This window comes from Chroicocephalus ridibundus, chromosome 10 (assembly GCF_963924245.1).
Source record: "Chroicocephalus ridibundus chromosome 10, bChrRid1.1, whole genome shotgun sequence".
Taxonomy (NCBI): Eukaryota; Metazoa; Chordata; class Aves; order Charadriiformes; family Laridae; genus Chroicocephalus; species Chroicocephalus ridibundus.
Genome location: NC_086293.1, coordinates 19,228,422 through 19,251,410, shown reverse-complemented (window position 1 = coordinate 19,251,410; position 22,989 = coordinate 19,228,422). Strand labels below are relative to the sequence as shown.

Here is a 22,989-nt window from a genome sequence, read left to right as displayed (position 1 = left end):
CTGCAAATTAAACCTCGAGGAACCGACACTGCTGTGCAGTCGAAAGGGAACATCCCCCTCGCACCACTGCAGATAACATGGAGCATCAGTGTGGGGACTGAGCGCCTTTGAGGTGATCTCAGAGTCATAAATGCGTGGGATTGGGATGCATTCCTAGCTGTCGTTTTTCGTTTTCTCACTGTGCTGAAGCGAGCAAAAGCCGAGCCCCTTCCCCAAGGCAGTCTGAATTTAAGTATAAGGTGAAACGTGGCAGATGAATCCCTCCAACAGGAGGGAGCCCGTGGTACTGCGGTGGTCTCCATGCCCCAGCCCGCTCTGCAGATGTTTCTGGAGAACACTGCCCAGCTGTGGGGGGGAGATACGGAAAACCACTGACACATCTTTTTGAAACGGTCACAGGGGACAATGCTAGCGCTGAAGACGGGTTGTTAAGGATGTTGATGGAGAAGATAAGAAATGTTTTTGGTGCAGGGGAGGAGAAGGAAGACCAAGGAGTTCACAGAAAAGTAGAGTGGTGGAAATGATGAGCCAGGAAAGTGGCAGAATTTATTCTGGACCAGAGTGAAACAAGATTGCATCCACAGAAGCCAGAAAAAGAGCTGGCATGTTTGAGCCACAGCATGAAGGAGGGACTGGATATGTGATTCAGCTGGGAGAGGATAAGGAAAGGTTGGATCTTTCCTAGATGTGAAAGGAAAATGTGACTCCCAAGGCTACTGATGCAATTACCAGAGTCATTGAGAAAAAACAGCAAGAGGTCAGGGAAAGCAGCATCCTTTCAAGGCTAAATGATGCAAAACCACACGCTCTGAGAAACACTTCTCACAGTGCAGGAATCCTTTGTAAACACAATTAACCACAGCTTTGATTGTGAGAAGAAAGACAGCTAATGTCTTGCGGAAAATGCACAAAGAATGGCTCAGAGAGAGAAGGGCCAAAACACAGAAAGAATGGCTCAGAGAGAGTAAGGCCAGTATCAGAAATACAAGGATAAATCAGGTAGTAGGGCTGTAGCTGTAAGTACAGGCAATATTTACTTAAAACCAGATATGTTAACACCATTGAGACACAGCACTGCAGCACATGGTAATGTCTCCAGGGGCGGAAAGTAACACTAGACCCCCTGAAGCAGGCTCTGCTCTTCTGCAAGAATCAGCATAAGGCTTAAAAAAAAGCAAAGCACTGCTAGCACACAAAAACAAGGCTTGGTTCAAGAGATGCTATTTAATTCAAGGGCTAATTACAGTAGGCAAGAAGCTTCTTAATCCAACAGTGTAAAGGGAGAAAAGATTCCTAGAACAAGAACAGTCAAATGACAAGGAAATTACCTGCCTTCTTGTGTAAATTCTTCCATCCTTTACCATCATCCTCCTTCTCCAATTGCTCTCCAAGTGCTGTGGATAACTGATGTCCATGCATCAAACTTTGAACCGCCTCATCTTACTAGCAGTTACACCGATGGCTCTGGTGAAGGCCACAGTACACGTTTGATGCAGATCTCCACGAACATGGTCGTGATAAAGAGTCTACGGGCTCTTGAAAACTTGGCAGTGTTTTCCCACGGGGTGGGTCTGGCTGCCGGACCGCCTGCAGGCACGCAGGTGGGAGGCTCCGTGCCTCACAGCATTAACAAGGGCATTTGCCTACGTAAATTGATCTTTAATCCTCTGCCTACATGACGCTGTGTGCTGTGCGTGTGACAGAGCATAATGCAGCACTGGACTATCCTAAAATGAATGTATAAGATAACCTCCACTCATAGATGCGTCATATAACAAGAGACAATTATTTCTGGTGTTGCAATATGTTTGCAGGTCCTGATTGTACAAACCAAGAACGGTGGTCTCAGCACTTGCTCCCTTCAGCTAATCCCCTCCCGTTGACATTGTCTTTCTTGCCATCTTATTTTAACACACTATCTGGTAAGCTCCTTGTGGCAGTAACCTTCTCTCACTACCTGCAAAGACCCACACACACCGGTTGCCCTCTCCTCACCCAGACGCAGGCTGTGTGAGTGCATGGTCCTACCCTCGTTAGTTCATCTCCCTCTGCTCATTCATAGCGCTTACAGGCCAGGGCTGCCCTGCTTTTTGGGGGCCAGCTGCTTTGAGACAATTTGATCTACCGGCGTCTGCCCGCCTGATGTCGCCGAGGCAACGCGGTCCCCGGGGAAGTGGGATGTGTTGCCACAGCAACGCGATGCTCTCGGCTGCAGCCGCTGCCTCCTTCCATTGACACCAGGGAGGAAGAATCTGGGGTTGCTGGAAGCACCGAGACCTATCAGGGATGAAAAGTTGGGGTGGATGAAAGATCACGTCAAGGACAGATATGAATGTATTATTTGTAACCCTAATTATAAAGCAGTTGCATATTAAGGGCTTTGGCTGCTGCTGCAGCAGCTTTGCCAGTGCCTGCACTAATGCACCGCTCTGAATGAAATTATTTATGTCACATTCCTTTATTGCTCATGATCACATGTTTTGCTTTACAGTTAAATTATGAATAATCTAAGCAGGATATATTTTAACGATGCTTTCACTCCTATTCTGGATGTATTGATTCAGCAGGTTCTTTCAATACAGACTCTCTGACGGTTGTGCTAATGTAACGAGTATTTTTAAATAACAGAACAGTAAAAGGAGAAAGAGGGAAAATATTTGACTGTCCATAGAAACTGATGACAGCTACTTTTCCAGAAAGTGTGGGAAAGATTGTATCACCCTCCTCTGACCTTCACAGAAAAAAAGTTAAAGGCTGTTCTAGCTCTTTTTCAGCAGAAGTTTCCTACTGCTCCAAGGCAATGATTTATTATTTGTACATTAGTAGTTTCCACTAGCTAGCAAGGACAGGACGCTGCTACGTCAGGTATCACCAAACCAAAAGAGAGCTCTTCTAGAGCTTATGAGATGCTGAGGAAAGGCTGGAAGGGGACGGATCATAAAACACTGCCAAGAACTGATGGAATCCACAAGCCCCTTGGAGCCAGAGAGTCATGCCTGGACTGTGACCGGTGTGTATCCCTGGACCCGTCCTACTCTTCCCCTGAAGCTGTAACACACAAATATTAGGGCAACAAACATTGTTAAGCTTTCATAACATTTTTTTTTAATAACTGCCTTTGAAAACAGATTCTATGAATGGAAATGCTACAAATGTGAACCTACAGGGAGTTTTCTGAGTAGGGAGGGACTTTTCCACATCAGCCTCGGACCAAGCATGGTGGAGCTGTGCTTCTAGCATAGCTCCTGCGTGCACTACCCCAACATAAGCATTTCAGTCTGACTGAAGGCTGTGCTGCGCAGGGGGAGTTGCTTACGGAGCAAAGTGTACAGTAACGACATGATTAATTGCTCGCTGCCACCGTCCAAGATTTTGCAAAAGCAGAACAACAAATCCTTTTGTATAAACTTGGAATTTCTACAATATAAATAAATAAACATGAAAGTAACTCTTGTCATCGTTGTAAAGATAGATAAGGACAGTTCTTTATTAAATAGCTTTTAGTGATATAATGGAGTGTAATAAAGAGGTTTCTATACTTGAAAAAGACTATTGTTTAATTATAGAAAATTAGAATAATGCCTGACCACAAAGTACAATACTTTGTAAAATCTATATTGAATATTTATTTGTTTACAATTGCTTGGCTTGCTCTGAGGAAAGAGACAGAGATTGAAAGCATTTTGCCAGTATTTACAGGATAACTTAAAAAAGGGTAATATTTTTAAACTGCAAGGCATTGAAAGGGTTCTGGAGCCATTCAGAACATAGACATCTATGGATGTCACTGATGCCGCAAAATATTATGTGTAGGGAGATTCCTGTGTTTTCACCACCAGTCTCACCAACTGGCTGACCTGGTATTATCAATAAGAGTTCTTAATAACTACGCAAGGAAAAAATCTTTAAAGATGTAGATATAAATATTGCCGGCACGGCTGAGGAATCTGAAGATCTTTCTGTATGGACACTAGATGTCAATGGAGAGACACTTCAAACCGGCTGCAACAAAAGGCTGTGCCGCTGCATTCTCTAAAACAAGATTTTTCTTTTCCTCTTTTTCTAATATAACTCTTTTGGGCTGATAGCCTTGTAAATTAAAGTCACAAAAAACCCTCAGGAGAGGCACTGTACATGGAACACCCATCCAATTAGTTTCTGATACAGGCATGATTTAAGTGGTAGTTGAAGGCAGCAAGCATTTTTCAGCCCTTCAAACCAATCATTTTTTTGCTGAGACTGACAATGAGGGATCTAAACATGGTGATGTCGCCTTATAATCCCCTGCCTTGGATGCTGAGACCACCTGCTTCCTTGAATGAAGACATCCGAGCTGCAATCAAACATCAAATACTTTTATAAAGACTTAAGAACCTAAACTGGGTTGGAAAAAATAGCCTGGAAGTAAGAAGTTTCACGTCCCCATTATCCTCCCCTGAGACATATAATCCTCTATCAACACTTTGATAATGTATGCTAAAGCACAGCATGTGAAGACTGACAGAAAAATGCAATTGGAACTGCTTACTGATTTTCTCCGAAAACCAGTCAACTGAGCTGCATGCCGTGCTATAAGTTTAATTAAAACAAGTGCTAACCACTGTAATAGAGCTCATAAAAGGGGTTTTAGAGCAAAATATAAAATGTTGGGGATTTGGTGGATAAAGCTCCTTTATTACTGTTGTAATTTACATTTAATACTGCAATTTTAGTACTTGGAATTAGTCAACACATTGTGCTGAGCTAGGAAAACAAACCCCTCATGGACTGTCCATTGCAGCACTGCCCTGTGTCCATGTACAGCAGTTCCGTGCGTGGGGTGGATCTGTGGGCATCAAAGGGCAGGAGCAGGGACATAAACACTGGGAACAGCGAAATGTGTTAATGACTTGCTTCTTGCAGTTACCATAAAACGAGGCCAAAGAGCAAAGACGCCGAGACTCCTGATGCGGCTGCAAGGAGGGGCAGAGAGACAGGCTCAGTCTGGAAGGAGGCTCAAGGTGCCCCACAGGGGGAGATAAGCAAGATGGGGCAAGGGATAGATTATGGATTTATAGTAAACCTCAGGGGTGAAGCTTTGTGAATGGCAACAGTTATTTGACAAGAAGCTAGTGAAGATATATGACAAACAGGGTTTTGAGTAATCTGGTCTAGTGGGAGGTGTCCCTGGGTTGGAACTAGATCATCTTTAAGGTCCTTTCCAACCCAAACCGTTCTATGATTCTATGAAATGGGAAATCGCCAAGGTGTGAGAAATGGTTAATAACATTCAACGGACAAAGGTGACAACGGAAGATGTAAAAACAGGAGCTGCAGCAATAGTGATAGTGCAATACATGCCTGAAGTGCTCCATGGGATGGGTAGTGGCAGGTTGGGACCACATACGGAAATGCTGATAACCCGAACTGCGTCAGGCAGAAATGTGAGAAGATAGGGAGGGAAGGGACAAGTGTGTACACACAGTAAAAGACAATTGCAGATTTGCAAGCAAAGGATCAAGGAAGAAATGAATTTCAGAGCCCTTTGTGGGACACACCCCTTAACTCCAACAATCTTGTTTGAACAGGGTCTGCTGGAAAACGTAGACAGAAATTGATACTTTGGATTCAGATTAGTCTTTGAACAATGTACAGGCAAGTTAGTTTACTGTCTTCTCTTGAAAGAAAACAATCTACAAAACTTCTGTCTTTATTTTGTAGCAATGCCTGTGTGCTGTAACCCCGACAGCCATTCCAGTAGGGTCAGCGCTATCTGGTGAGTGACTGGCTGCCATGGGACATGCACAATGCTCTATTCCCACCAGCTCCCTCTGCCCAGAATTCATCCAACCTCACCAGAGAGGTTCTTCATGTAATATTTTCAGTGCTGGGAACAGAAAATAAAATACAACCAAAGCAGGTATGGTTTTCACTTTGTATTCAAAAGAATCAAATGATTATCTAAGTTAAGTTCTTATTTGAATATCCCCTGCTTACACATTGGAGTGCAGGTGCTTAGGGCTTCTCTGACGTGGAAACCATAAACTTTACATCTGCTACGTAGTGTTGCTTGGGGTAGTTCAAACAATACGGTCATCTCACATGCCTTACGTCACAAAGATTACTTCTATCTAGACTCAGACACATAGCATTTTACATCATAAGTATGACACAACTGATATTCAGAGACACTTCTTTTTACATTTAGGTAATGGTTAGGAATGTTTTACAAAATCAGGTATTTTAAAACTGATGTCTTCTACTGACTGAAAAATTGTAATTGCTACCAACAAAATCAGTGCTATCTGTGTTTATAAACCAAATTATGCCACAAAAATCTGGACATCTACACAGATGTTTCTCCTAGCTTGATACTTTGAGATTTATCAACGAATGCAGCCAAGTATCTTTCCAAGAATTATCCAAAAAATGTTTCATGGACTAAGGGTAGCAGCAAAGTAATATTTTCAACTGACACAACTATTTATGTACATTTATTCAAAAGGTTGTTTTTTTCTCCTGTCTTTGTACTAGTGACAGACAGTCCTGTATCATTTATTGAAATACCCAGTATACAAGCTACTCACTCTAGAAGCTATCAAGAAAAATATATACTGAATCTTGCTTATTGCCATGAGCAAACTGGCTCATTAGAATACCAAAGCTTTGGTTTCTGAGGTTTAGTACTTTCCTAAGAAGAAAACCAAACAGAAGCAGGAGAAGCATTTTTATCCTGTGCGCTGTGTTGAAGGATCTTTGCATCCTGGTAGCTAAACCCTGGATCACTCTGTCTTTTGTTAGCATTACTTCCTCTGCTAAAATTGAAACTCAGAAGTTTTGTGTACATTATGCACAAAGTTATATGATGTACCTGCACATTTACAGCAACAGGAGAAAGCAGTAGGTAGAAAAATAAAAACCGCTAAAATCTGAACATTAAACAGAAAATTTCAAATATGAAACTCAGCATACGTTTCTTACAATGAGGGTGATCAATCACTGGAGGAACAGACCAAGGGAAGTGGGAATTTTTCCATCTTTTTATGTCTTAAAAGGAAGACTGGATACTTTCAGTTCATTGTGATATGGCAGCCAAAAAAACCCAAGGAAACGTGTTAGAGAACAAAACAGACAGTGTCGTTTTTCTGATGTGTAAAACTGTGGTGAGCCCGCATTTCGGGATGTGGAGACCAGACCTGCACACAGTGCTCACGAAAGGCATAGTAAAGTTGAGCAGGTACAGTGAAAAGCATTTAACGTGATCCTGAGGATGAAGCAGCTGCCTTTGGAGGAGAGACTGGTAAGACCATGAGGCCTTAATTTGGAGAAGGCCGAAGGAAAATCAAAGTTTACAAAACCAGAAAGAATCAAATAAAACACATGCAGAACCATCATTCACCAAATCCAGCAATACCAGAAGTAGGGGGCATTTCATAGATCTGGGAAAAGTGTTTCAAAACTAAGTAAAGAGAAGGGCTGCTTTATCTAACGGGTATTTGACTTTTGGAACTTGCTGCCATAAGACACCATGGAAGCACATTGCACTTGCAGGTCCAAAACCAGGTGAGAGATAAGCAGCAGTCCTTGAACTGGAAACAGAGAGAAATAGCCACGGATGTACGCTCTGACATCCCTAATGGAACAAATGGAGGTGCTAGAGGACTACATGGGGACCAGGCTGCAGACAGTAGCCAGGCTTATTTGCTCGCCCTGAGCAGAATCTCCTCCTGTCCTGCATGAGACAGGAGACAGGAACAAACCCTGGTCGCTGGCTTCAGCACACAGGGGATGTGGAAAATCTAACATCCTGAGATTTACAACATTTTGCATAAGATTATCAAACAGTTCTGTTTGTCCTCAGCTCTGTGGGTCCATGATCCTGGATGGAGGGCTTTAAAAATCTGCTGTGAACTAAAGTAGTTACCAGGCAGGAAATGCAGGAAAATGTCTAGAACTGACAAATAATTCAAAACTAAAGCAACCACTGAATTTCTAAGACACTGGCAAATCTACTCCTCAACAGTTCATGCTTTTTGCACCAAAGGCATCCCCCACTGCTGAATTCCACAACTCAGCATGGCAAGGGCAGGATTTCACTTTGTTTGCAGAAGGCCCAAACCTGGCTCGTAGGGAAGGCTGCTCTGGGACATGCCCCACAGGACAGGGCTTGCTAGTGTGTCACCTGCAACAACATGCAAAAGCTATACTCGTGGTAATTAATCTAACTTCCCTTAAACAAGAGATTGTGTTTTCTAATACCAACCATCAGAATATTTAGTGTTCTCTTGCATTATCCTTGTACTGAATTACTTGGGAGCGAATTTGAAGGCAAGGGTAATTAATCCAAGATGTACGTATGTTTATACAGTGTCTGAGCTCTGGCTGGTGCTGACAGGTTTATGAGAAGTAAATTATTACTTGTTATAAAAGGATTTATTTTACTTTTTAAAGAGCCAGTCTGGATGTTTAATCTGATTATTTTTCCCCAGTGCAAGACTACACAGACTATTTTGCCTTTTTGCTTGCAACTTCACTGCTCCTGCTAGTAGGACAAACACAGAAGCTCCATCAGTTTCATCAAGGGTGCATCAAAGTCACATAGCACCAGGTAGGACAGGCAAGTGAAGGGAAGAGACCTCAACGTTTGAGAGCTCAAACACATGATAAATATGGGAACAGCTTTCAGATGCTAAGAAAGTATTAGGAGAAAATATAATTCTGAAGAATATATATATTTTGACAGGAATACTGTGGCGACCAGCTTCATCAGTTACACAAGTCTTCTCTAATTCCATACAGGGTGCTGAATACGCCATGAAGCCAGCAGAAATAAACTGCATTGGTCATGCTGCATGAACTAAAAACGTTATTATAAAGAGGATCAAATTAAGGCTGCAAGTGCATTTCCTAATTTCTCTTCTACCATTCTTTTAATGCGGATGCTTATTATAGTAATAATTTAAAAAGTTATGCAAATTTAGGGTGAAAAAAAGCGTATGATGAGCTATATGTATGCACAGCAGGCAGTATTACAATTAACTTGATCACAGACAAGTCTCTTCCATGTATGTGCCATCATTTCTGATGATCACAAAATAAAAAGGTATATAAAGAAACGGTGCTGTAAATCAGCTTGAAAATGAGCTTCATGTGACCTTGGATGCTTTTTATTTTGTCCGTTGACCTTCAGAAAGAGGCTAAACAGACCTCTGCTGTTTGCTTTCCTCTGAAGCTGATTAGTTATATGTAGACATATAAATATCAGAAGGCTAACACAATGTAGCTCTTCAGAGACTTAACAATATTTACTGCTAACACATTTTTTCATATAAATAACCAGATTTATATCCACAGGCACAAATGAGAGAAAATTATCAACAAACGTTAAAAGCTAATACAAGAGCTGACTACTGCCAAGAGCAGGCAATTGTCAGGTGGCTGGCTGTTGTGCAAGAGAATGGGAAAGAAAAATAAGTGCATTCCCTTGGAATTAGACTTTCTCTTTCTTCCTCTGATCCTACTCGCCAATGTTTTTCATTCTTTACAGTATTTTTTCATTTTTACAGCATTTTTAAAATTTCATTTTGACCTTTTCACCACTGGTAGTATCTTCAGCACCCAACTGGGCAAAGGAAGATCTCATCAGAAATCTTAATTTTGTGGGGGACCAACCAAAGACAGTTTTTTCATTGATCAGAACCATTTCCCTGTACCAGTTCTACCAGTCGTGTAAGTATGTACACTGAACAGTGAAATGTGCTCTTGTATTGTTTCCAACCATCAGAAAGATAATATGGCAAATGAAAAGTCAGGAGAAAAGGGATACTGCAATTGTTGTGCCTGCTGTAAAAAAGAATAAAAATTAAGAGAAACGGCTTCATATGAAATCTCCAGATAAACTGATTAGATATGGCAAATCTACCTCCTGTGCTTATTTTTAATTTGCTCATTTTGTATAGATGCAAAACATAATCTTACCCTGCATAAAAAAATACGGGAGACGTATTACAAAGAACACCTTTTACCAGAGAGGCTGGGAGCTGTAGTAAGTGCCACGAGGTTTCCAACTGGCCCTCCCTCACCGAGAATAAAGTCAGTAAAAGCACTGGATTGGGTGCTCCGGGATCTGCAGTTGTGCTCTCCGTGCAGCGGCCATGAACAGATGATCTTTGCATGGGAGTGTGGCGAGAACCATCTGGATAAGCGATGGGACATTTTGGCACACAAGGAAACCAAAACAAAACACACAACGAATTGCCTCAGCCAATCCTGGGCTTCTAAGTGAAATTTTGTGTGTTTTGAGGACAAGTTGATTTCTGCCCTTTTATTTTTTAAACAAAATAATTAAATAAAAACATTTACACTGACAACACGCAGCAGCGTCACTAAGCCAACATCCTCGATTTTCCTCGACTCTTGTTTGCACAGTCCTGTTTTCTTCCAAGATGTCGTGGTTTAGGCCAGCTTAATTGAAAAGATACTGAATGGAAACTCAGTTCTGTTTTACCTCAAACCGGAACATGATATGAGCTTTACAGCAATGTCAAACCTTAAGGGCCCCTGGGCGTCTGTCAGGCCTTCGTGGCACCAACACAAGGCCTTGGGCAAGGAATACAATCAAAAATCTGAATAAAATGCACTTAACATACAAAGTTATGAAGTATGAAGAGGTATCTCCAAAGCTCACGCATACAAGCAGTCGATGAGGTGCTTAAGTCCTTCACCCATCATGCTTTCAGGTGCTCGACATTACACGGACCGATCCCGCTGCCACCACTCCACAGCCGCCGCTCCGGCTTCGCACGGCCGCCGCCACGAGGCGCCGAGGCCTGCAGGTTGCTTCAGCTCGCGAGGTTCAAGAATACTGACTTAATGACTTAATTCTGACACGAAACCAGCGCGGGCTGAGGGCCCCGATCTAACGCCAACCGAGAGCTGCCTCTGCCCCCCCCCCGGCCTCGTGCCCGGCTCCCCCGCTCGCGCCGCGCCTCTCAGTGACGCACGCGCCCCCCCCGCTCGGCGCCTGCGCGGCCGTTGGCCCCGCGCCCGTTGCGGCGCCTGCGCACTCGGGGCCGCTCCCGTCCCGCCTCCTCCCCCCCCGCCCCCCCCGGCCCCGGCGCGGCTCGTGTGACCGGAGCGGCGGGAGTCAGTCGGCGCCCGCGGAGGGAGGCCCCGAGCCCACCACCGCCACAGCCGGCCGCGGAGGGTGGGAGGCGGTGGCCTCCTCCTCGGTCCCCGGCGCCATGAGCATCGAGATCCCGCCGGGCCTCACCGAGTTGCTGCAGGGCTACACGGTGGAGGTGCTGCGGCACCGGCCGCCCGACCTGCTGGGCTTCGCCGCCGACTACTTCGCCCGCCTGCGGGATGCCCGCGACCAGGAGGCGGCCGGCGGCGGCCGCAGGGTGGTCAGCTTCGATGGGGAGCCCATGCAGACCGAGTCCAACGGCGAGGAGGAGCCCGACCGCGGCGACGAGGACTCTGACTCCGACTTCGAGCGTAAGTGCCGGCGGTGAGGGGCGGCTGTGAGGGGCTGCCCGCGGGGCCGTGAGGGGCAGCTGTGAGGGGGAGCTGTGCGGGAGGCTGCCCGTGGCCCTGAGGGGCGGCGGCGTGAGGAGACTGAGGGGCAGCTGTGACGGCGGGCGGTGAGGGGTGGCTGCCCGTGGCACTGAGGGGCGCTGGTGACGGGGGCCGCCCGAGCCTGTGAGGGGAGGCTGTGAAGGACTGCCCGTGTCGGCGGCGGGGGGCGAGGACGGGCCGGGAGCGGCGGGGTCCTGCCCCCGGGGGTAGGAAGCAGCCCGGAAGGCCGGCCCGCCGCCTGCGCCGTTGCCCCGGCCGCTGGCGCTCGGGTCTGCGGGGCGGGATGGATTGGATGGGGGACAGGCTCCGGCTGCCGCCTCTTGCAGCGTCGCGGCGGGTGCTGCTGGGCGCCTTCAGCCGGCTCCTTCCCTCCGCGGCTCTGCAGGGTGTCGGCTGCGCCCCGGGCAAGCTGTACGCCTGCAGGAGAACTGCCCTCTCGGGGGCAAGCCGTGCTCGCCTTGACATTAGGCCCGTAGGCTCCAGTGGGAGACTCGTTCCCTGGGCGGGGTGTCAGAAAGCAGATGTACAGAGCTGCCGTATAACGGCCAAAATTGTGCCTGGGGTCTGACCAGAGTTATCGGAGTGAATTGAGCATACAGCCAAGCATGTGATAGGAAAGATCATGTGTTATTGTGCAATCTCTTCTGTACTTATCTTTACATTTCTGCCTTTAAATCATTGCGGACGACTGTTTTTTTTTTTTTTTTTCCTCTGAAGCTGGGGATGTTTGTTGCCACTGTTGTGCGTTTAAAGTGGTTATTATAAAGCATTGACATAACTTTTTAATATGTTACTAAGTAGCAAAAATGCGAAGCCACTTGTATACTCCTGTTTATACTGTAGGTCTCCAAGAGAAAAGATAACTTAGGTGATCTGGACAATGAAATGCCACTTGTGACACTTGAGTTTTTATTCTGTCAAAATGTGCTGTGTGCCTTGTGCAGTGTTTGTAATTTGGACTGTAATTGAGCTTCAATGCAAAAAGTTATTGAAAATGTTTGTGAATGGTGGTACTTGGCACACCCAGAATTTTGGAGCTGAAATTGCTGAATACTGTCTCATTATTAGAAGTTAATTTAAGTGGAGAGGGAAAGGTAAGAAAAGGCGTGCTTTCCCTAAACTTTCAGTGCCCTCAGTTTTGCGGTCTTATGCCCTTGACCTATAACATGAACAAAGGTTCCTGACTTTTATTGACAGAGGATTTTCTCTTAGACAAATTACTATATGTCACCTTGAGGATGAAGTGTGTTCTTGCATCTGTGCTCCGGCTAACAGTTTTAAAGAAACAAGAAGAAATTAAACTGGAACAAACAATTGTTTTTGTTAAGAAAGCATTGGGAGACCAGCTATTTTTGCAGCCCTTTTGGACTGGGAAGTTTACAAAGTAAAACACAGCTTCTGCTCTTGAAAATATACAATCTAAATGGGAAATGCAAGTGTGTGAGAGGGCAAGAATGAAATGTACAGTCGGAATGAATTAAAAAGCAGTTTGCAATTGCTGTCTAGATTTGAGTGTGTTGTTTTTTTTTTTCTAATGAGAGAGAGGTTCTGTTTAGGGCATGAAGAAGAAAAGATGAACGGTAAAGGATAAAGAGGTGGTAGTGACTGGATTGTAGTTAAGGGAATGTGCAAGTGTGAGCACAGATTTATGACGGCAATTTCAAGTGATTTTGTTTGTCCTGCAACTCAAGTCAGCAATATTTTCAAGCATCTCTAAATATAAAAGAAGCTATAGTTTCTTGTAAAATGTATTATTTTAAAATAAAGTTCTAGATTGGAAAAATTGCAGTAAACAGTTGTGTATGATTTTTTAAAATGTGCAACATTTCTGTATATAATGTTTTCCTTTTTTAAAAAATACAGCCAACCAAACAAAAAAACATACACAAAACCCCACACTCCACCAGAGCTTTTAATATCATTGAAAGCATCTCTTCTATTTCTTGATCAGTTTATCTTGTTTTAGGGTTTGAAAGATCTTCTCCAGGGAAGTAAGTGTAAAGTTTTCCTGTGAATGTTGGCAACTGCAGCTGAAGGGATAGTCTGAAGTTGAATATTTTCAGATAAAAATCTACAAACTTGATGGTGGCAAGCAACTTTTCAAATACAGCTTTATGTGCTGAGGGTGTCCAACGCAGAAAGGTGGTTCCTTTGCTTCAAGTTTCTGCTCATCATCTTTCTGTCTTAGTCAGAGAGAAAATTCAATTAACATAGGCAAGTAGCACTGTCAGTAGTGCTGTCTTGCTGCTTTTCTGAAAATCTGTGCTATTTCCTCTTTACAGTTTCAAAGACCTGGGGGAGGAAGAGAGCTGTGTTCTATTTATCAGCAGGTGAGGGTCTCTACAGGGTCAGGGAAACAATTCTTTCTTACGTTGTTTAACATTGTGGGGGGCAGTTGCCCATAGCTACCTGTTTTTTAGATTTCTGTTGTAGCTGTTGTCATAGAAGGCTTTATTAATGGGAAAATGTTAAGTCAGAGATTCTGATATCTCCGTCCTCTATGAATTTTATAGGTAGGATGATACTTCTACCTTGTTGTGGAACACCATATCCTGTGTCCTTATACACTGCTCAGTGTTTAAAGGACATTTAAAGGTAGAGAAAACCCACAAAATGAGTCTCAGATAATCTCACTGGACAGGCCCTAGTACTGTTTACTAAGATTGCATTTTTTCATCTTGGACAATTTTAGAAAGACTAAAATTAATTTCACTTTGTTTTCCTAGGTTAACATGTGTTTACCTTTGAGTTTCAAAGACAGGTCAAAAGGATGTTTTAAATATGTTTCCATGGCTGTTTTTAAATATAAAGATGAAATTGAGCAATGGTAGTTTAGTAAAGTATTAAGTTAAGAAAATTTAAAGCTAGTTTAAATAAGTGACCTGGTTGTGTATTTTGGGCGTATGAAAGATGTCTGCATAAATAATGTGGTTGTCTTCATGTTTCTACTTCTGGCACAATATTAAATTTGTGTATCTCACTAGGCTGCATCAGCATACTATGAGCTAGAGACTACTTCAGATAACTTACTCATTGGGTTTTTTTTGTATGCTTTGAGGGCACATGGTAATAGAAGGGAGAAATAACTTAAAATCAGAATAAGTTCTTGGCCTTTGGTGTAAACTGTGTGGCAAATGTCTTCATGTAGTCATAGTGACACCAGTGGTTCCTTTTCTGCCATAATGGCACTCAGTCAACATGGTAAAAGTCACTGAAACTAACTAGATGACAAAAAAGACTTCTTTTCTCTTATGACACTTAAGAAATTACTTCTAGGTTTACATTTATTCTCTGAACTTCTGGGAGTTTGATCTCTGATTTTGATCATTTTTGTGTATGCTATCAAAGGATATCAGGACGTGGCTGTTAACAGACAGTGGAGTGTAAGGAATGTGTGGAAAGAAAATAGTGACAATAGGGGGGAGAACCTCCAGAAACATCTATCCAGTGGGCTGTGGCAGAGAATTTATACATAGGAAGCTTTCCTCAGAGCCTTTATTTGATTGGTGTAACTGCAAAATTGACAAGTTGATAGAGTTGGGAAAAGATGCAAAGTGACAACTTAAAAAAATCAGGCTGAGGACATAACCAAGGATGTATATGTATTCTAGAAGTGTGTCCTTGACCATGGCACTTGTAATTTTAACAAGGAAGCTCTGAATAGTTGTGTTAAGGGTGTGAAATTAAAGCAACAGAAATGGTCTGTCCACTGTTTAGACTGAGTCATGACTTTGGGAAACCTTCTATTGTGAGTAGCCCATCTGAAGGAAGGCAGGCGGCTTTCCTTCCCTGTCAGTTGTGGCAATTGCACAAAGGTGCAAGGTACTGCACTGTTAACTTTCCATTTTTGTGTCTCCTTGTTTGTAATAGTAATCAGTTATAGAAGGAAAAAAAAAATTATAATAAAGCCACCTGTGTTTATTGTTGGAGATATTAAATATAACAAACAGTAGAACTAAAATATTTTTCGGATTATATACTAACTTGAGCAACTCAGATGTTTTACCTAATGACAAGTATTTTAGTGAAAATAAAATTTTTCCTTCCCAGGGTTTCACCTTGATATTGAAGGAAAGATTGTGCACTTTTCAGCTGCTCCCTGACCAAAAGAAAACGCTTCTTAATATATTGCTTTCAAAATAATCCTTTTCAGCATGCTCTATTGTTATGAAGGAAAATGGTGCATATGAATCTGGATTAACAGGTGAAAAGATCCAGTTTAGTGTCTGCACTGAGCTCTCAATTAAAATTCAAGGATTTGCTAAATGTCATCTAAAACATCAATAGGATATCTCAGCAGAAGGGAGTAGGGAAATGTACTTTTACATCATTAGATCTTGGATGTGATACCAAATAAGAGTTCAGTCCATCTTTGAAATCTTGATCTTCTTAATTGTTAACAGAAGTGCTTACTATTAAATTAAAACTGTTCTTACTCTTAAGCATCATTTGCTTATGCTTTCTTATTCTGTACTTATTCTGTACTACATCAATTTACAGGTCAGGCGTAACTCCTTGCTGTTTTCCTGAAATAATTCAAGGAAATATATTGAATGATAGAAGTCAGATGATTGAAGACTTTTGAAGAAGACCTTTGAAGGATGGAATAAGGAGAATAGTGGTCCTTCTGAAGAACACAGTTCAAGTTTTCAGATGTAATTCAGATTTGTTATTGCAAGTGTTCCTGCGAGACAGTCACCTTTAAAATGAAAGTACTCTTAACTTTTTAGTAGTACGTTCACCTGCTTCCTCCATAATTGTTAATTTACTCGGAATAAAGCACAGTAGCACTCTCCTCGCTCTTTTTCTTTTTTTTTCCTGTCCTTAACATGAAAAGAGCTTCTCTCTGCAGTACAGTACTTTTTTTTACAGTACTATTGCATTGTATGATGCAAATTCAGTCCAAAGAATAGCTACTCTGTTTAAAATATAGGTAGCACAGTGGGCACTTTCGTAATCTGATAATTATTAGTGCTACTTCTTTTTTTCTTTGAAATTTCATAGAATCATAGAATCATAGGGTTGGAAGGGACCTCTGGAGATCATCTAGTCCAACCCCCCTGCCAGAGCAGGGTCACCTAGAGCAGGTTACACAGTTTGTTTGACTGACTCATGTTGCTTAATAGTGATTATAACAAAGGTGTTTTGCGCTCTACTTAAGTAGTCTCTAGATTTTTCCTCTAGATGGAGGAAGAAGCTCTAGATTATGATCTAGCCATAAGCCTTTGAGGTTAGTATACAAAGAAAGAAGTACACATACACTCTTTTCAAACATATTAGAAAGTATGTGTAAGCAAGCCTAGCAACCTGAAGGTGTAGAATAAGCTTTAGTTTTATTTATTCTTCGGTCTCTATCAATAACATGGAATCAATTACAAAGCAAAGTATTAGCGATACATGCATGTTGATAATGTTTTAAGAGGAATATATATTTCTACATTTGATTTTCTGATTTTGGTAGGTCTTGGCAGCATAATATCTTGAATGTGTTTAACATAAAAAATACCAAGTGAAAGATTACCATTGTGCAGCTGCTATACTTGCGCGTGTCTTTGCTTTTGCAGAGACAGTTCTCACTGACTTAAGTCTGAAGGATTAAATAGAGTAGCTGCTGTTAGTACTAATGGAACTTCACTCCCTATATTTATCTTGTTCACACAGGGGAACTTTGAACATAAACTAAGTATAAAGGAGGACTGAATTTACTTCTCTTTAGTTACTTGGACAAAATTTCTAAAGTTTTTTTCTGGAGGTCTTTTTGCTTCTGTATTTGCTTATCACAAAAGACATGCTTTTCAGCATTTGTTCTTAAGATTGTACTTACTCTGTTACAAGATTTGACTAGGACTTTTTCTAGTTAAGTGATGTAGCTCTAAGGAGGTCACCGTTTGTATCTCAATGGAGTCTGAAGGAAGGTTTCATCAGTAGTCTTCAGTACAAATGAAAATTTAATTAAAATACAGGTGTAATACATCATTCTTACCTGAGATAGTAAAATAACAAAGTATGAAGTGAAGGGATAAAAGCTGCTGGATGGCTGAGAAACAGAACTGTAGATGAGTTGACTGAAATTTGCAAACATCACTGGATATTGCTAAATGTATATTGATTTACATCAGGAAGGAGAAACTTCTATGTTAATTTTGAAAGATAAGTTTCTTGCAATTTTGACGTGGTATACTTACATTGTTATTTGTAACATCCGGTCATCAGCGCTGTTCTTATTCCTATAGCTTCTATTAGACAGTCCTTAAAATCTCTCGAGAAAGATATCTTCTTATTCCAGTTTGCTCTCAGTTGCTTGACATGATCATTCTGCTTTTCTTAAATCATCTGTGTATCGCAGAATGTGAGGAAGCAAGCAGTACCTTTAAAAATTCCGGTAACTTTTCACTTAGCTGTTAAGCTTGATATTTCCTGAAAGAGCTTTTGGCACTAGCTATAACTGCATAGATAAATTAAATTCTAGACTCAGTTTGTGCTCTTTTAGTATCCTGCTGTTAGTTTGGGCAAATAGAAACTGCGTTACTTTGTGTACTAACCTCTAAAAAGAACGTAACTAACTATAAAGGAAGGGGATAATTAGCCTTTGGAAATTATTGCTTAATTCTTAAAAGCTTGGTTTTTCCACATTGAAAAAGTTTATTGTAAGAAAAATTGTATGAAACTTCTAAAATGGGATTCTTCTAGCTGGTTCTAAAATTAAGCTAAAGGAAATTGTTGTAGTGAATATTATCTTTTTTTAACTATGTTATTTTTTCATTTAATAATCTAATATTAGAGTGCTGAGACAATTCTGCCAGTGTTGCCAAGTGCCATCTTCCCCTTTTGCTGATACTGAAGTTTAGTTGTACCCTCTTATCTAAAATAGAACAATGGAGATCTCGGGGAAGAGGAGGAGACAACAGAGAAGCAGCTCACTTCAAATTATTCACCAGTCAGTCATTAAAAAGCATTAATGTTTAACAAAGAGCAGTTGCTCATTATTCAAATGAAGACTCGAAGTGTAGCCAAGATGAGTTATGCATGTTTCTCACTGGCTTTAGCAACATTTTCAACTTCATGAATGATCATTCATATTTTTTTGTGAAAGAAGAGGGAGATAATGACAAATACAATTGTTACAAACGTACTGGTTCCTCTTTTAGAGGGATATTATTCTTGTCTCTGTAACAGTCCTTTAGATTCCTTAGATATGCTACTGCACTTGCATCTTTGTAATCCATGTCTGGCTTTGCATCAGTACTTCTTTGGTATGTAATAATTTTTTTGATACATCAAGATTCTTTGATTCACATAGGTTTCTGTTTGTTTGTTTGTTTTTTTCCCCCTGAGGTGTCATTAATTGCATGGCGTGTACTCTTCTGCACTCTGCATTTTCAGTACCTTGATGCATCACTGTAATATGAAACAGACAAAGTAAATCAAGAATCGTAAGAACATTGGTTGGAAAAGTTACTAGTGGGTAATTTGATAAATCTGAGTGTGGGTGAAACACTGTTATATAAAAGACTCTTGAACCAAAATACTAATTCCATGAAAGGATGTATGCTTAAGAGATCCTTTAATGCAAACTTTTCTTTTGAAAGTACAGATCTGAAAAAGGGACTGTCAGGAGGAGACTCCAGAAATGTTACCCAGAACAAGCAGCTGCTTTGTGGTTGTTTGTGTTTCGTCTGTGAGGTAGTGAAAATTGTGGTGATCGTGGATGGCAGTGTTCTCTGTGTGCTTTAATAGATATGATACCTAGAAGAGAGAGGAGATTTAGAGGAAAGCAAGCCTGTCATACAGTTATCGTACTGCTAGGATTTGGCCTCTGTTTCATAAATATACAATAAGTTGTGTATAATAAAGCCCAGCATTGTATTAGTAGCAGTTTTGCTACTAGCCCTTTCCATACTGAGGCATTTCTTTTCTATGTAGAAATTGCAGACGATGAATAGCGGCAATTCTGCTCTGAGCATGGACTTGGAAATTCCCTTTAGGGGAGAACACATCTCTAGGAACAGCCTGCCTTCAAGGCATGTGGGAGGGACTGCAGGTATCATTTCTGTAGCACCGCTTTTATGATAATTTAAAAACAACAACAAAACCAAACCTGTTTTTTATTTTTCTAAAAAAATTTAAGCCACTTTCTGTTCCCTCCTTCTATTTCCTGTTAACTTTCTGAGGGCGGCTTGACGAACAGCTTTGCTTCTTCTCAGAAACTGTATACATCCTGGAGGAACTCAATTTCCAACTGGCATGATGTCATGTTTCATTCTGAGGTCATCTTGCAAAAGTCTGGAACCCTGCACTCCTTTTTGGGTGTTGGTGAAGTACAAACCAAGATGGTCCATGATCATCCAGCAAAATTGTCACAAAAATCTCTCTCTAAACTGTTGTGTGAACAAGGATTAGGGCTGCAAATTGGAGATGAAGTGGTGATTTTGGTAAAAAGTTGTTCATCCATTGGTAACTGTTTCTGTCCTTCTCTGAATCTCAGTGGTACACAAAGGACGGAAAAGCTTAAAGTACTGCGTCTCTGGTTGTGGAGCATTCTAATAACATGTGTGAAGTTTGTGTGGGGAGTGAACTGTGTGTGTTTTAGATGAGGGTTGAGAAACTACTCTGTAGTTTTCCTATGTAAATATTGTAGTGCCAAGTTCCTTGTTCTTGGTGATTGTATATTGACAGACTGTTACAAAGCAGGATGTCACAATGGCCCTCCATTTCCATTTTGGTTCTTCCTCCCTTGGGATAGCATATTGTTTTCTGCTTCCTATTGAGAAACCTGTATTCCATAGAAGAGATTTTAAGAAAAGAAAAATACAAATATTTGTTTTCTTTTTTCCTGTTGGTGCTCCAGTAAACACTGCCATTTCTGTGGCAACACTTGTGCTAATCTTGATCATTCAGGAAGAATTGCTTCCTCAAGGAAATGCTGTAGTGTAAGGAACTGGTCCATCTCAGGTTGTCATGGATAAGGGGAATACCTCTCTATGAAAGATGTCTCTTGGACAGCCCTGGAGTGAAAATTCAAAGATGGTGGAGTTCCCTTTTTTTTTTTTTTTTTGAAAAAAGTAATTGTTCTGAAATGGTTAAGTTTTTTTAACATTGATAATATTAAATGTTTCTGATTAAAATTCATAAGTATTTGTAGGACTCAAAGCCTTCTCAGGGATAAATTATGAAAGATGGCTCATTAAAGTAGATAAACATTCAGTCTTCTGTCTCTGACACCTTTGGGGAGGCTGGCGGAAGATTCCACAATATTCTTGTTCTAAAATGATAAAACTTAGTACTATTCAGAGTGGTGATGTTACTTTAAATACTCCGGTTTCTCAAGCATATTGAAATTAAACATCACTTGATGCAATTTGTATAATGATTTTTATTCTAATCTTGAGATTGTGTAACTTTATGGCTGTTTATCATAAACTAGGCTTCAATTTATCTTGTATTCTGTATGCGCACCTCTTAGATCCTTGTGAAGTAATTTTAATTTCTTGCTGCTGAAACTGTTTAGTAATTAGGTGTTGTGCCTTATGTCTTTTTTTTCATAACGCTGTCAAACAATGTAACTTTGTGTGATGTGCATTGGTTTTGGTAGTGTTTTTCTTTTTAACTTCTCATAGATTTTATATGCAGACACTTAACTTTTCCTAGTTAAAAGAGTTGCAATGTGTACCACTTGTTTTGAAGTAGTATGTAACAGGGACTGTTGTGAGCTTTATACTAGAAGTTCTGCTACTAAAAGTCAGTTCATCTGGAAGCTGAACCATGTAGTACTTGCTGCACCTCACTTTGGTCAGGGAATTTCTTTTTATTGTTACTGACATATTTATGTTGGGATGAATGCTAACTTGTGCCCTCTTTCAGGGACTCTAGACATATGTGAGCATAAAAGGGGATTTTCCATGGTCTGGGGAGAATGCACTGTTTGGTTTTTTTTTTTTTTACTATTATCCCTTCTTAGGAAACAGGGCGAATCTGCCTGTCTTCACTCTTCCTCTTTCCCCTAAATCCTCTCCCTGTGAAAGTGCACAGGATGCAGTTACTGGAAGTGTGTGTTTTGTTGTCTATCAAAATACTTTTTTACATGGATATTATTCTTTTTACAGCTATATGTTTTAATTAAGCTTTCTGAATGCTGACTTAATATTGTTAGAAGTGTAAATCTGAATGAAGAAAAGCTATAAAATACGTTATTCTGAGATGTGGTACGCCAGTTATTTTTGCTCATAATTTTGTTGTGTGTCACAAACTGAAGATTGCCCAGATAAGAAACTTTAAGTTTTCTAAATTTCAAAATGTATTTGGAATCTACTCAAATTTATTTATACTTCGCTAAAAGAAACTGTTACCAAATTGTATCTGAATGGAACAAGATCAGCTTATGAATTATTGGTTAATATAATTGTACTGATAATGAAATAGCACTTAATGTTGTATACATGTAGAATCACAGAATTGCCAGAGATGTTGCTAATACTTCTGCAGAATCCATGGTACTCCTCATCACTTTATGCCACCCCTCAGGTTGCTAGCTGTCATCCTCCCTCAGAGCTGAGGCTGTGCTACCTGCTACGGTGGTGTGGAAGGGCTGGGTGTGATTCACGTTTTGTTATCTCTGTAGTAAAGCATCAGACAAGAAAATTAACATGAATTGTGAAGTCAGTTGTGCTCATATAGAGGATCCTGCGTCCTAGAGATGAGGGGAAGCAAGGTAGAAAACCTGGTGTCCAGCACTGATTCTGAAGCTACCACTACAGGATTAAATCCTGTAAATCCTGTGCACCTCTTCTATTACTGCTGTAGATATCCCTATATATAGGACACAAATCGTGGGTTGGTTTGGGATTTTTTTGTGTGTTTGTTTTTGTTTTGCTTTTTTTTTTGTAACTGGAAAACCAATAACTTCAGTTGTGAGTATATCTAGAAATTCTTATAAACAACTGACCAAGGTTTTCTGGCTTTGGTTATTAAAAAATGTGATATGATGCATGATACATTTTTTTTCTCTAAATGTATTTTTTAAACATATCACATATGGGGATGCTAGTTCTTTGAATACGCTTTTTTTTATTTCACAAATCAACAACACATCTTCAGTCTTTTTTAAGCACCTAATTAAAAAAAAGTCAAAATCAGACCTCAAGAAGAATTGAGCCAGCTCTTTAAATTTTTGATCTTTTGAGAATGACAGGTTTGAGAAAGGTCATTCACGAATTGTTCAGGCAAGAGTGAGTCTTCAGCGGTGATTATGTATACAGGATGGAGTGCTAAATCCTAGGAAACAGTGAGGTGGGGAAGGATGCAGAAGTTATTGGAGATGATCAACTGATAATAGTTACCTTTTGTGTCAGTGGCTAAGAGGGCTGATACATATGTTGAGGTTTGTCCAGGATGTGGATGCTTGTTGGCTTTTATGTGGCATTAATAGAATAAGAA

General features: G+C 41.0%; 1 protein-coding gene across 1 annotated transcript in view; it reads left to right on the top strand.

The window, feature by feature from the left end:
* Positions 1-11,088: 11,088 nt before the first annotated feature.
* Positions 11,089-22,989, top strand: part of PRKAR2A (protein kinase cAMP-dependent type II regulatory subunit alpha) — a 63,704-nt gene continuing 51,803 nt past the window's right edge. The window contains exon 1 of the mRNA XM_063348262.1: positions 11,089-11,475. Within this exon, the coding sequence (XP_063204332.1) occupies positions 11,223-11,475 (253 nt within the window). The 5' untranslated portion in view covers positions 11,089-11,222. The remainder of the gene's footprint in view (positions 11,476-22,989) is intronic.